General features: G+C 46.1%; 1 protein-coding gene across 1 annotated transcript in view; it reads left to right on the top strand.

Annotated features, from left to right (window-relative positions):
• The window catches only part of GLDN (gliomedin), a 68,153-nt gene extending 53,059 nt beyond the window's left edge, over window positions 1-15,094 (top strand). The window contains exons 5-10 of the mRNA XM_032624851.1: window positions 1,702-1,839; window positions 4,120-4,248; window positions 6,913-6,996; window positions 7,094-7,219; window positions 8,747-8,897; window positions 11,459-15,094. Of these exons, the coding sequence (XP_032480742.1) occupies window positions 1,702-1,839; window positions 4,120-4,248; window positions 6,913-6,996; window positions 7,094-7,219; window positions 8,747-8,897; window positions 11,459-11,936 (1,106 nt within the window). The 3' untranslated portion in view covers window positions 11,937-15,094. The remainder of the gene's footprint in view (window positions 1-1,701; window positions 1,840-4,119; window positions 4,249-6,912; window positions 6,997-7,093; window positions 7,220-8,746; window positions 8,898-11,458) is intronic.
• The last annotated feature ends 313 nt before the right edge of the window (window positions 15,095-15,407 follow it).

Here is a 15,407-nt window from a genome sequence, read left to right as displayed (position 1 = left end):
GCGGGCTCAGTTGTTGTGGCACGTGGGCTCGGTAGTTGTGGCTTGCAGGCTCTAGAGAGCAGGCTCAGTAGTTGTGGCGCACAGGCTTAGTTGCTCCGCGGCATGTGGGATCTTCCTGGACCAGGGCTCGAACCTGTGTCCCCTGCATTGGCAGGTGGATTCTTAACCACTGCACCACCAGGGAAGTCCCCTTCTATTCCTCGTTTGATGAGAATTTTTATTAAGAATGGGTGTTGTATTTTATCAAATGTCTTTTCTGCCTCCACCAAGATGGTCATATAATTTTTTTCTTGCTTAAATTATTAATATGCTACAGTACATTGACTAAATGATTAAACTACTTTCAGTAGTTTAAACTACAGTTTAGAGACATCTGGCTGGGTAGTTAAACTACTTTCTGCTCAGTTTAATCCTTTTGAAGCTTGTTTTTAAGCTTTGTTATGATAGATCCACAGCAGCCTTGACTCTTGGGCTAATTTAGCCTCACTACTAAGAGAAGACTTTCCAAGGACTCGGCCTAACAGCGCACCATTCTCTGAGATCTCTCTGCTTTGACTGGTGGGAATGAGAACCTTTCCCTGTGCAAGCTCTGAGAGTTGTGTAGTGAGTGGCTTTCTTTTCATTCTTTTCCCTACCTTGTAGATTTTCACCCTGCACAGACTATTACTCTGACAAAGACTTGAGGAAACACCTCTGAAGTTCTCCAGAGCCCTTTCTACATGATTACCCCCTCTCTCATATTCTGTCTCATGAATCCTAGCCACTTTTATCTCCCCAAACTCTACTTTTTGTCTCCTCACCTCAGTGAAATTGGTGGGCTTTGTTTAGGTTCCCCGTCCCTGAGCTGCTGTGTGGAAACTACTATGAGCCGGGGAAATCATATTATGCATGTTGTTTGCTTCCTTTCTCCCAGGCGTCAGAATACTATGCTGCTGTCGTACAATGCTGAGACGAGTCACTGCATAGATCTTGACTCTTCCTAGCTGTGGGGGGGTAGGACTGTAGTTCCTATAGTGATGCCTCCCTGTGAGCAGAGACAGAGATTTCCTCCATTATATTTTGTTCACACTATCACCATCCCTTGTAATGCTTGTCCTAAAGCAGCTTTACCTGTTTTGCTACTTTGATTAAAAGCATTTTGCATTGGAATGTCACAGAAAAGGGCATTGGAGTTGGAATCAAGATTTTTGCTTCTCACTTAGCATCAATTGTAACACCTGAGGCCTTAGTTCCGACTTCTGTAAAATGAGAGTAAGGATAACTGACCAGCCTACCACTCCAATGTTGTGAGGAATATACCAGATAATGCAGAGGACAACATCCACCCTTATGGTGCCAAACAAACCCCTCTGAGTTCTCAGTCCTTCCTGCTGGGGTGAGGAGGGCGTGGGGTGGGGGAGGGCAGACTTCCAATTAGGCTTTACCTTCTTTCTGCGCTTGCTGTGACTGTCCTTCTACGGGTTCACTCCTCTCCAACCGGTTGGCCCAGCCAAATGTCTCTAAAAAGAATTCAACAGAACCACCTGGAGATACTATTCGTTCATGAATTGAGAACATGCTGCTGTCCTAAAATGGTTATGAAGTGTTATGTATTTGGTTTCTGAAGCTACTTCACCTTAAAAATACAAAGTACGATATTACAAAGTAGTTAGTGTGCCAGAATTCCCTGCACAACAGGCTAATACATCATTTTTTTCTCAGGGCCACCTGGAGCCACAGGAACTCCAGGGGAAAAGGGAGACCCTGGTGAGCTGGGCTTGACTGGAAACGAGGGCCCAGCAGGGCAGAAGGGTGACAAGGGAGACAAAGGGGACGTGTCTAATGATGTACTTCCTTCAGGTAAGGGGCTGGCGCTCAGGCTGTCTCCCAGGGTGAATGGACCCAGAACTTGGCCTGGCTTCTAGTACCAAGGCTGCTCCGGGTCTTCTCTCCTTAGCTGCCTATGTGCCCATCTGTTTCTCAGCATGTTTTAGAGTTCTGTGCTTTCAACAAGGAGAGAACCATGCATGTAAGCCCAATGTTTGTTGGTGAGACCAAATCTGATATCTAAGCATGAGCAGTTGAGATAATGCAGGTCTAAGTGTCATGGCTGGATGGATTTCGGATGAAGGAAGCTTCCTTTTTCCAAATAGCTATTAAATCCAGCACAATCCAGAACAAGACAAGTAAGCGAGCAATTTCAAATACCTCAGAGGACAACAGACAGAAAGCACAGCTTCAGAGTTGAGCTAGAGCCATCCTTAGGCCCTTATCCTAAGACTTTTGACACAGAATTGGGGGAGACATCGTTGCTGATCTTCTTTTTCTGGTTTCCAGCCCAGGTTAAAAACAGATAATTGCTGTCTATGGGGGAGGAGGTAGAGGCACAGCAAGCCTCAGAAAGACAATTACATGGTGGAAAGAGTAGGCGACAGCTGATGGTCATGGCACAGAAAGAGGCAGAAGAATTTTAAAAGCACACTACTTTGGAGACCATTTATACCATAGAAACATAACTATCCTATTAATGTGGTCAATAAGCATTTTTTAATATCAGAGAGCACCATTTATGAATTAGGGATTTTGCTAGTAGCTGGAAATAGGAATATGAAAATGAGTTAAGACATAATATCTGTCCTCAAGAAGCTAGGATGATAGATGTTCAGAACAATGACCCTGAATCAGTTGCCCATCCAGCCATTCAAAATTTATTGAGCATCTGCTATTTGCCAGGTACTGTACTAAGACCAAAGCACCAAGGAAAGATCAAATTAGGTTTAGCATGCTTTGTTTAACAAACAGGGAAGTTGCCATGCAAAATACGTAAAATGTGATAAGTGTTTTGACAGGATCATATATATGTGAATATACTTTGAAAATATAAGGTCATGTTATACTCAGTTATATGGGAAATCTACACATCCAGAATACCATACTCCCCTATACTACCAGACAAGAGAGGGTGACCACAAACCATTCAGGAAAGCAACATCTCTGAGTGTACCCCAGTTCTAGAGAACAGGCCAGAGCTGAGTGTGTCCTCTTGGCCAGAGAGCAGAGAAGGAATAGGAGGGTTGGATTGTGTTTGCCCTGCCTGCAGATCTCTGCCCCTTCCACAGTGGGCTTAGACCCACTGTTAGCCTCTGTGACCCCTGCTTGCCCACTCCAAAGCAACTGAAAGTGCTTATTTGGTGGGGCTGGGAAGAGGCAGCTAAAGAGATCTTAGATCACCAGTCAGCCCAGGAAAGGAGGGTAGAACAAAAGGACTGAATATCCCAGCCTAGCGGCATCTTTATGAAAGTTCCATAACCAATGGCCCCTGCAAAGGGCTGTACCCACACTGGCCACCTGAAGCTGGAAGTGTGTAGGGATTCCACCTGCTGATGTGTAGAGAATCCAACTGTCCGAGCACTCACCCCGATGACTTCAGTGGATTCTCACAAGTCAGGACAGGGAGTATGAGACAATCTGGAAATGAAGAACCAGTCTCGGAGGGTTAAGCTGCCTGCCCAAGGTTACAAAGCAGGACAGGAGCCCCTGATTTCTTCTACCACATAGAGGCATGTTTCTCATACCTGACATCTTAGGAAGAAAACATCTTAGGAAGTGTTTAGAAATACAGATGACCAGCTTCCCCACCATTTTGATCTAATTGATCTGGGAGGGGGCCCAGGCATTGGAATTGTGTTTGAGCCCCTTGGGTGATTCTAATAAGTAGTCAGGGTTGAGCTTTCCCAACATCAGCCAATGAAAACAGGATGAGCTTAGGAGCAAGACACCCCTAAGGGTGAGTCCCAGCTCTATTCCAGCTGTGACCTGGGGCAAAGCACTAAACTTCCCTGAGACTCGGGTCACTGAGGAACCGCTGATACTATCTCACAGAGTGGCTGAGAAGGACAAAGGGGAGGAGATTTATAAAATTCCTAGCACAATTCCTGGCACGTAGTTGGAACTCAGCACCTGCTATGGGTGCTCCCTCGACTCTGTGTGAACAAGTGCTGGAGGACATCTGTGTCTGGGAAGGGGGACTCAGCAAGCCTTCCTGGAGATGCTGGGTCCCCTTCTCCCTTGTTTGAAGCCCATCTCTGCCAATGGCTCTTTAATCAACCCCCATCCCTGCTTCTCTCTCTCTTTCTCCAGGTGCCAAAGGTGACCAAGGCCCACCCGGCCCACCTGGGCCCCCGGGTCCTCCGGGTCCCCCAGGGCCCCCCGGAAGCAGAAGATCCAAAGGCCCTCGTCAGCCAAACATGTTCAACAGCCAGTGCCCAGGTCACCCACCCCTGCCCCAGGGAACCGCCTCTTCAGTTAATGATCCCAAAGTCTCAGGCTTCACCCAGGCTTTGTGACCAGATTTGTTCTAAACAGAGGGAAATTTTGCCCAAAGCGAGTGTCCCCACCTTGCAACATGTTCCTGGGAGGCCTGAGCAGTCTGCCTGGGGTGAGGACTGGTGGCAGGTTTAGAATTGGGCCTCCCACCCCCTGGCCTCATCCCTCCCCCTTCACTTATCACCAGACTCTTTGCTCCTCCCTGCCGGATCCGCCATCCCTGGAGCATGAAGGGCTTGACTGATGCTGGGGAGATGGAGAGGATGGGGAGATTCAGATCGGCTAACTTCCCACAACACCCCAGTACTACCATCACCACCACTAATGTTGATGTTCCAGGCATAGGGCTAAGCGCTCAGTTCATTTAACTCTACAATAGTCCTATGATATAGGAGTCGTATTCTTACCAGTTTACAGATACAAAGCTGAAACCCCAGGGAACTACATAGCCTGTCCACGGTCACTCAGTTAGTAAGTGACAGAGCTAGGATTCAAACCCAGATGTGCCTGCTTGTAAAGCCCCTGCTTAGAGCATCTTCCTTTCAGAGACGGAATTCCACACTTTGAGAATAAGGCAGTCAAGGCCAAGGGACACCTGGTCTCTGGCAGGCCTGGACGGTTCGTTCTTCGGCCAGTTGTTACAGGGGTGGCCATGGGGTTGAAAGCTAAGGAGAAATCAAGGGCCCTATTAACAGGAAATCCTTCTAGGGTAGAGCTAGAACTTCTCCCCACAGTGGTGACCAGGGACTAATTCACCTAACTTAGGCCGTGAGAAAGCACAGCTTGATGCCTTGCTTCCTGGCAGAGAGGAGGGTCCTGGAGTTTCTTTGTCACTTGCTGTGGATTTCATTGCCACTTTCTTAAACAGTCTTTCATTCTATCTGGTGCACTGTTCTTTCTGGAAGACATTTGGGGAGCACACACAGTCAGAGTGGGTGAATCTGAGCTTTCAAAGATGCTACCACCCCCAGTAAATGGAGCCTAATTACATCCTGCCCAGCAGTTATCTGCCTGTTAAATCACCGCAGAGCTGCTTCCTCCCCGGGTCAGTGCCACCCCCTCCATTAGCATCACCCTTTGTTCAGCCTCCCTTGGACTGTGAGCTCAGTGGGAACCTTCCCCTGAGCGGAGGCGAGGTCTGACCTTGCTCTTTGGGAATTCTGATTTGCCAGAGGCTCTGTCAGCAGGCGAGAGGGGTGCTGGAGAGGTGCTCTCCTCCACCTCGCCTGTCCACCAAGAGGCTGGTCTGCAGGGGATGGGCTCCAGGGTTGTGAAAACTGCTTTAAAAGGCCGTTATCTTCCACTCTTCCTCCTGGAAATGAGTCCTCCTTGCACCCAGCATCTGAACTTGACCCTCTCTCCTGCTCCAACTCCCTTGCTTTAACCCCCATCCCACTCCCACAGCCTTAGAAGCTGGTGGGCGCTACATGACTTAATGAGGGCCTTTTCTTCAGACTAAGAATGGGAGGGTCTCTCTGTCCCCCTCTTGTGCAAAGCCCAAGCCCCTAAGAGGAAACTCCAGACGAAACCCAGGACGGCAGCATTGCGTGGTGGTGGGGGGAGTCTAACAGATCCCGAGACTGCTCTCTTTGGGTGACAGAGAGTTTCAGAGAGACACAGGCTCATCCAGCTAAAGGAGGATTAGAGACCACGGAGGGTCCTGCCTCCTTATTTTGCCGATAAAGAAACCTCTCTAGTTTATTCTGGGAGTTTCCCTAGTGATAGTTGAGGTGCTCCTTTCTATCAAGCAACCACAGGGTGATTGGAAATCCTCAGAATTTGTCTAGGGAAGTGGGCCTGGCCTTTCTCAGAAAGCCTGATTTGCCCCAACCTGCCCCCAGGTAGGGGGTCCTTACCCCCAGGCAGTCCACTCCCTCTCATCTTCACAATGACCATATTCCTCCCTGCCTCCTGTCCTGCTTCTGCCACCCCGAGCCACCTCTCCACCGAAGGTCTGAATTAAGCCCGTTTGCTAAGGGGAACAATGACAAGCCAAGGAGGATGAATTTGAGCTCAGTTGTAGCCTCAAACCAACTATGGATCAGGTGCCCCTCAAGGACCTGGGTCCTACAGGCCTTCAAGCAGGGAAGGGTCTCAAATCTCTCTGTGCTGGGCTGCCTCTAGGCTCCTTCTTCCTCTGTGATTCTACTCCCTGGCAGTTCAGGAAGACAGGGTAAAGTGGGTCATCCCATCATGAGACTGCTCCCTCATCCCCATCAGCTTCCCTGAAAGTGAAAATCCCTCCAGAAAAATGCAGACTGTGATAGATTCCCACTGGCCCAGAGAGACCAGGAACATGTCAGTAGGCCTGTCTTTCTCCCAGGTTGCTCAGGGCTTGGATGGCTGACTCAGGTGACATTTTCCTGATTGTAGTATCTTAGCAACTATTGTCATGGAACGCTTGTTGGAAACTCCCCAGGGAGGGGAAAAAATTTGGAAGTGTATGACTTGGGGCTTAAAAGCAAGCAAGCAGAAACCTCGGTGAGCCTATTGTAAAGGATGCTTATGGAACTAGAGTCTGGATTGAGGTTATGTAACCAGTTATAAAGCTATATATATCTCACTGTGCCAACTAGTTTGCTCTGATTATCGTTGTTGTTGTTTTAGGTGAGACGTGTGCTGTACCAAATGATGATTCCTTGGTTGGAAAAGCTGATGAGAAAGTCAGTGAACACCATTCCCTGCAAGCAGGTACAGAAACAAAGCATCCTGTTTTAAAATTCAGAAATCAGATGGCTAAAAGTCATAATTGGTAGGTGGGTAACTTTCCTTTCTCTTCTTTTGGTAGAATCCATGATCACGTCCATTGGAAACCCAACACAAGTTTTGAAAGTTAAAGAGACGTTTGGGACTTGGATAAGAGAGTCTGCTAACAAGAGTGATGAACGGATCTGGGTTACTGAACATTTTTCAGGTGCTTTCACTTGGCGGATGATCCATATCTGTGTTGTAATTGCACCTTTCATCAGTTGCCCCCTTTCAGGCTTATCCTATTTCTGTGTCTGAAGTCCCTGCTAATTGGTGTAACAGACTTGCTCTTTATTTTAGAAAGCCCAAATGAATAGGCAAAATGCTTTTCTCAGTTGAGCACACTGGTGACAAGACTTGCAGTTCAGGTCACAGGGACATGACCAGGGCACCCTCAGTGTAGCTTATTCCAATTTTCAGCAAAGTGTCCAGAAGGAAACAAATAGCTTTATGACTTATGGGTTTATAAAGCCCCAAAACCGTAATGTGGAAGAAATGTCGGAGACAAATTCTTCCGCATGGTCTATCTTTCTTTAAGGAGAGTACTTTTGGCCACTTTTCTAAGATATCCGTGGGCAGAGAGCCCAGGGGAGAGGGTGAAGTGTCATCTTGCAGGTCTGCTGCATCTGAGCATGACCCTAGTCGCACTGCCCCAAAGGAATGTGGTCTGGAATTGCCAGTGGTAGTAGCAGTGGCCCCATGCCAGAAGAGGCCTGGCCATACCTACTAGTCAGAGCAATAGCTGAGATACGCTGCTTCATTTCATCAAGGCTCACACATCAGCTGGCAGTGACTGCCTGGATGACCAGCTGAGAAGGATTCTGTGGCTCAAAAGGAAAGAACAAGGTCATGAGTCAGCATGGCCACTGTGGAGTGCAAGAGGCAGAAGGTGACTGCACGGTGCTCTTCCCGATACAGGCCTATGTCCGCCTGATAGAAAATGTTATAAAATTGTAGGGGAGAGGGTGATGCCATTTTCCTGGGAGGATCAAAGCCAACTCTGTGGTTACTATGTTGAAAAGATGGTTCGGAAAAAGAAACAAAACTGAGTTATTTGTAGTGAGGTGGCAGGAGCTAGAGTCCGTCATACAGAGTGAAGTAAGTCAGAAAGAGAAAAACGAATACCGTACGCTAACGCATATATATGGAATCTAAAAAAAAAATGGTTCTGAAGAACCTAGGGGCAGGACAGGAATAAAGACGCAGACGTAGAGAATGAACTTGAGGACACGGAGAGGGGGAAGGATAAGCTGGGATGAAGTGAGAGTGGCATTGACATATATACAATACCAAATGTAAAATAGCTAGCTAGTGGGAAGCAGCCACATAGCACAGGGAGATCAGCTCGGTGCTTTGTGACCACCTAGAGGCGTGGGATAGGGAGGGTGGGAGGGAGGCTCAAGAGGAGGGGGATATGCGGATATACGTATGCATATAGCTGATTCACTTCGTTATACAGCAGAAACCAACACACCACTGTAAAGCAATTATACTCCAGTAAAGACGTTAAAAAAACAAACGATGGTTTGGGAATCCATAGAAGAGCATTGGCCTTTGAGTTTGAGAGCCTGAGACTCTTGAAAGTGGACAAGGACCCTTACAAGACATCTCACTCTCACCTTCCATCCTTTTAACTTCCTCCCCCGACTCACTGCCAAGTTGTGATTGCCTTTCGCTGGCTTCCCTCCTGCAGGCCTCATGGTGAAGGAATTCGAGGACCAGCCCTCACTGCTGAACGGCAGTTACACGCTCATCCACCTCCCGCACTATTTCCATGGCTGTGGGCACACCGTTCACAACAACTGTCTCTACTACCACAAAGGAGGCTCCAACACCATAGTGAGGTGAGTCCCCTGGGGCCCCTGGCACCCTCCTCTCTGCCCCACAGCCCATCCTTCAACGACTTAGGGGAAGGGACTGTGGTTCCATCATCTTTATGTCCCCAGGGGTGACACACAGCCAGAGATCAGTGAGGGTTTGCTGACCAAATGAACCACAGGACACGATGAGTGAGCCCCATATCTGCATTTATTGCTGGTCTGGACACCAAGAGTAAGGTCAGGGCCAGAGAGAAGGAGGCCTGGAGTGATAACAGCAGGAACTTTCTCATCCTTTGGGAAAGGAAGCAGTGGAACCCAGAGCTCCCTCTAGCAGGAAGGTATCATACCCTGAAATCAGTTTTGCTCTGAAAAATGTTGGGTATGAAGAATTTCATGTCACGGATGAGATCACCGAGGACTAGAGACGGCAAGGCAAAGTCAGGGTTCCTGCCTTCAGATCGCTCTGTCATCCTGATGGAGCCCTCGCCAGGCCACCTCCCCTGCTCCCTCCGCTTTCCCACGGGGAGGGGAGGTGGCCACACGGGTAGTCGGTGCCCAGGGCAGCAGCCCAAGATTCCTGGCTTCACACAAGAATTGCTGAAAGTTGTCTGCATGGCTCCGGAAGAAATTGAGTTCTGGGCTTTAGAGGCAGAAGTGGGTCATCTTGGGCAAATCAAGAGAGCAGTGAGGGCTTCCCTGGTTGCGCAGTGGTTGAGAGTCAGCCTGCCGATGCAGGGGACACGGGTTCGAGCCCCGGTCCGGGAGGATCCCACATGCCGCGAAGGGCTGGACCCGTGAGCCATGGCCACTGAGCCTGCGCGTCCGGAGCCTGTGCTCCGCAACGGGAGAGGCCACAACAGTGAGAGGCCCAAGTTCCAACTCTCCTGCCTACTTACTTGTGGCCTCAGGGGAGGCCTCCGCCTCCTATGATCTCCATGTCCTCATTAAAAATGCAAAGGTGGACCAGAGCCTCTGCAGCCCTCCACTCCGAAATGACAATTCCAGTGTTACGAAAGCCATGGTCCTCGTCATTCCAAACAAGAGACAAGGATCTTGAGGGAGGACTGGGTCCCTTCTCTGTCTCCCTCTGTGAGATCCAGCTTCAGCAACCTTGTTGGAGCTGCAGAGCTAGGCTAGGATCGGGGCAGGTCTCCTAGTACATCGTGCAGTTAAACCAGCCACATTAGACACACGTGTCAGCCGTGGCTGCAAGCATCCCCTCCTGTGCCTCTTACCCCCCTCTACTGGGCTTCTGCACCACCTCGTCATCTGGACAGCATCTTGCGCTAACAGAACAAGATAACTGACCCTCCTCCCGTTGAGAGGCCCTCTCTCCCCAGACACACTCCTTTCTGTGACACTTGTTTTCATTCAATCCTGTGGCTCCTGGGGACCGCTGTTACATGGGGTGGTAGGAGGGGAGCTCTGGGGTAAATGAGCCCAAAGGAGGACTGGCCACCCTAAGAAAGAGTGTCTTCTAATGACACTAAGTTAGCGTGAGGCACTGGTTAGGAGACCTATGCTGGGGCCCTGCTCCAGTGCCAGGCCACAGACTGGGAGGAGAAGGAGAGGCAGACTGGAATTAGACGCTTTTTTTGCTGGGAGAGGCAAGCCTCATCAAGGAATGCAGTTGTAGGTGCCAGTACTAGTCAGGAACCCAATGGCAGTCCTGAATCCCGGGCATTCAGAGGAAGGAGAACCCCGAGAGCTGAGATGGGCAAGCAGGGCCTTCTCAAGCCCTCACTCTTGTTTCTTTTCAAGCTTACTTCAGGGTTTCTTGATTGGTTTCAAGGTCGCTATGTTCCAGTGCATACCCGCAGCTTCACACCCTTCACAGTTCTTCTGCTGCTCAATGGCGCCCTCTAGTGTTTTTCCTTTTCCTTTATAAAGCCTAAAGTTCCTGAATTTTCATTCCTGCAGTTGAATCATAATCCACTTTTGATATGATCTAGATGTGGAGTCTGCCAAATCAGACGGTCTCTGGGAGCTGAGGGGCATGGGCTTTCATGCCGTCACTTCACTGATCCAGTCACTTACCAGACAAGAAAAATGACGTCACAGCCATGACTTTGCTGCTTTGCTTCTTTCTCAGTTGGTGACTTCCTTCGTTGAGCCTCCTGTGAAACTTTTGTCTTAAAACTCCAGCATGGAGTAGAGGAAGAACCCCCAAACTTGGAGTCAAAAGCCTGAGTTTAAACTCTGGCTCTGATACTTAACCTGTGTTCCTGGGCCAGTCACTTCTCCTTTTCTCATTAGTAAAATGAAACGACTGGACTAGATTATCTTTTAAGGCCCCTTGCAACTTTGAGAGGGCATTTCAGGAGGTCAGCAAACACATGAGGATTCAGGAGGTTAAGGAATTTTATCGGGGTCACATGGCTAGTAGGTGGACACTGAGATGTAGTCACCATCCTCTACATCCTTGCTGCTCACAGCACTGCAGATGGAACAGTAGAATGAGCACAACCTGGGAACTTACTAGAAATGCAGAATCTCAGGCCCCACCCCAGTTTAATGGAGGAGCCTAAAAAACCACCCTTGTCCACAAAAATGGTGGCTCATATCTACTTTTTTATACATTTCAGATTTGAATTTGGCAAAGAGACATCCCAAACTCTGAAGCTTGAAAATGCCTTGTATTTTGATCGAAAATACCTCTTTGCAAATTCCAAGACGTACTTCAATTTAGCTGTAGATGAAAAGGGCCTTTGGATTATCTATGCTTCCAGTGTGGATGGCTCGAGCATCCTTGTCGCACAGCTGGACGAGAGGACCTTCTCTGTGGTGCAGCACATCAACACCACGTACCCCAAATCCAAGGCTGGCAATGCCTTCATTGCCCGAGGGATCCTCTATGTCACGGACACCAAAGATATGAGGATAACATTTGCCTTTGATTTGTTGGGAGGGAAACAGATCAATGCAAACTTCGATTTAAGAACTTCCCCATCTGTTCTTGCCATGTTATCATACAATATGAGAGACCAGAATTTATACTCTTGGGAAGATGGCCATTTAATGCTTTATCCTGTACAGTTTTTGTCAGCTACATTAAACCAGTGATGGGATGCCTTCTATTCCCCTCAGTAAATTTCAGCTGTTCTCTGGTACCGTGCATATCCCAATAGAAAACTTGTCTTTAAGGGTGGTCAGGTACTTAGCTGTCATAATCACATGACATGGGTATTTATATGGTTGGTGACCCCCTTTTAATTCAGATTCTGTAGGAGAAAATAACAGATTGGAATTCAAAAATGGCTGATATTTGGTGATTCCTTTACAAACTAGCTGGGCAAGTTACCTCTCCCTCTTTAGGTTTTGTTTTCCCCACTGGTCATTTGAAAGGGCTGGCTAAGATGATTGGTAAGATTTCCTCAAGTTGTAGGGAATTCTGTGATTCTTAGTTGTTGCTGCTCTCACAACTTTTACATATTTGGTTTTGTTTTTTTGGTTTTCAGCTACATGCTGAGCAATTTTACCTCTGAGGTGATCAGCCTGATTGCTTGAGCAACAAATTCCTTAGTGATGACTTGGTGCCTTGGAAGCTGCACTGACCCCTTAAGGCTGCTGAGGTACCTTATTACCCCTAATTTATTACCTTTCTCTGCATCTGCACCTGCCGCCAGAGCACCAGAGTGGCCATTATCCTCAGCTCCTGATTACCACTCCAAGATTAGCAAAAGCCAGGAACAGCTACCTGCTCGTGTTTCCTAATGAAACAGAAACAGGCCCTTCCAGGTTCCTATCAATTTTTGATCATGCTGATACGCAGGTTGGGTCATAAACATTGAATCCTCGGGTCTTGCAGGGTTCTTCTGCCACAGATATGGATCTGCTATCAGAGTAAATTCTGTGCTAGTGGGAATTACTCTGGCGAGAACCTTGGGAAGCACTTTGCAGTTTTCAGAAGAGAGGCACCATTCGTGGTTATTATCTAGAGGAGGGATGAGCAAACTATGACCCTCAGGCCAAAGCCAGCCCATCGTCTGTTTTTGTAAACAAAGTTTTATTCCACACGGTCACAGGCATTTGGTTATGTATTATAGTATATGACTACTTTTCCTCTACACTGGCAGAGCTGAATCACTGCAAGAAAGTTGAGTAACAGCCCAAAAAACCTAAAACATTTACTCTCTGGCCCTTTATGGCAAAAGTTTGCCAACCCTGATCTAGAATATAAAGTGAGCCTGATTCTTGAAAGGGCTTATTCACCTGAGCCTGTTTGTTATATTTTGTTTTGTTCCAGATGAACAAGTGGTCATTTATATGGCTTGAGGTTTTGGTAAAGAAGAAGGGTGAGAAGAGCATAAAATTAAGTGGCCCTCCCAAAAAGTAGTTAATGAACTGTTCTTACCCTAATATAATTTTAAAGAACGTGATCTGGTTCCTTTGGATGCAAGGAGAAAATATAATTTAACCTGCTCCTAAATGCCCTTAGATACACATATTTTCTGCCAATTCAGTTCTTCGAACATCCTTCAGCCCAGCACTTGAGGTCCAGGCAGCGCCACTGAGAGTCGAAAGGAGTCTGGAAAGTTTCTGTGGTCCTGCAGCCAGGAAAGAGACCTAGGGAAATACTTATGTAAAGATTTTTCAGCAGCTTGCCCTCACTGAGTACATGAATGTGTTGGGGAGTGAGCTTCTGAAACTTTTTCACTGGAGCCAAATCGATTCTCAGTGGCCCTGAGTCCTGGTTTTATACCTTATTAATAGAAGCATTTTAAAACTTAGGGGATGTACAGATTTAAATATTTAAATCTCCCCACACCCTGCATAAACCTAGGCAGCTATTAGGGAATTTATTGTTGTTGTGTTCTCAAAATAATGGGTATTTGAAACTTTTTTCCCCACTTTTTAATTAGATTGGTTGTGCCATGTCATCACAGCTTTTAAAAAATACTCTCTTCAGATTCATGTTTTATAACAAAGTAAAATAGAGTTTCATGTTCAAGATCAATGTGTTTAATATATACTAGTCTTCTTTTAAACTATTTAAAAATATGCATTGCTGTTTTGGAACATAGGGGACCTGAATATGTATATAATTTCATAGTGATAGTTGTAATAGTAATATATATAATACTAATTGTATATACAGTAGCAGCCAAGAGAGGTTACTTATTGAGTTAGCGCATATTTCTTTTAGAAAAAAAGTTTTAGAAACCCTACTCTTTATATTTGAGCTATCTTAGCACCCTTAATTTTTGGTAAGGAATCATATACTCACTCACTCACATATACTCACATATAGCGAAGTTTATACTGGGATTTCTCTCTCTCTCTCCCCACCCCCCACTCTCTCTCTCTTTTTTTGCTATGGCAGAGTAATATAAGGACAACTGAGTTTGACCAACAAACAAAAATGAGTAATTTCATAATAAGGGTGACAAGTTTGTCTTTACAGAGTGAAAAGAATTCAGATTTTACTAATTCTTTCCTGCAAACAGTGTTTGATTTAAAAAAAAATAAAGGAGAGAAAGGTTTGAGCTCACTGCTAAAATAGAATGTACCACCTAATGTTTTTAAGTCAAGATATCATTTTAGCAGTTTACATTGTCACTTATAACCAAAGTTACTTTTAAAGCACTTTCCAAATGTTTGCACTTCTGATGTCAGAATCAAACCAGATAATTCTCTAATTCTTCTTTAATCTAAAGCAGATAGCTTCCCACCAGGAAGTAAATAAAACCACCCCTCCCAACCTCAAATGTGGGTGAATGCTATTTCAAAGCATTTTCTTGCAAACTGATAATGTGTCCTATTGAAGCCACGTGGTGGTTATGGTCTCAGCGTATCACTAAGCACAGGTGTTACGAAAAAGAAAGAGTCCTGGGGGAAAAGTTTTAAAATGAGGAATTCTGATCTTAGGTACCTTCACAGTCTCTTACCTTCCAAGTTAGCAAGATAAAAAAGTCAAACGAGACACCAAAATGCTTGAAGAACCAGGTGTCATTTTATAGCTGCGCAGACTACAATTTGGCTGTGACTGGCTGATCACAAACCAGATGAAGGAGAAGTTCGTGATCAGGCTTTTCAGTCTTCATGAAGCTGCTGTGACCTGGTGTACCACACTGCATTCAAAGCCATAATATCCAGTCTGTAACCACAGATACTGAACTATTCTGAACAACAAATGAATCACGGTGACTGTCTCTTTTTTGGTTGGAATTTATTTAACTTTAATCTAATTAGTCAATAAAAATAATCATTGCTGAACACAATCACATGTTGAAACAAGTGTAGTGTTATCTTTACCTCTTATTAATTTACATGTAACATTTAAAAGAAAAAATAACAACCAAAAACCAATATTGTGGTAGAGTTATATTTGTTGCTCCTCTGTTCAAACTCTCACAGTTTGCTAGCTCTTTTGAATACTGAAAAAAATCATTGATATGGACTATGTTTTCTCTATAGGAAAACATGAAAAAGGTACAACTAGTTACTAAAACTAGATACTTACAGACATAAATGCAATGAATATTTGGTAACTTATTGGCTTAGGTGAGGCTACTACAAAGGACATGACTTTTC

The sequence above is a fragment of the Phocoena sinus genome, chromosome 2 (genome assembly GCF_008692025.1).
Source record: "Phocoena sinus isolate mPhoSin1 chromosome 2, mPhoSin1.pri, whole genome shotgun sequence".
Taxonomy (NCBI): Eukaryota; Metazoa; Chordata; class Mammalia; order Artiodactyla; family Phocoenidae; genus Phocoena; species Phocoena sinus.
This window is presented reverse-complemented; position numbering and strand designations above follow the sequence as displayed.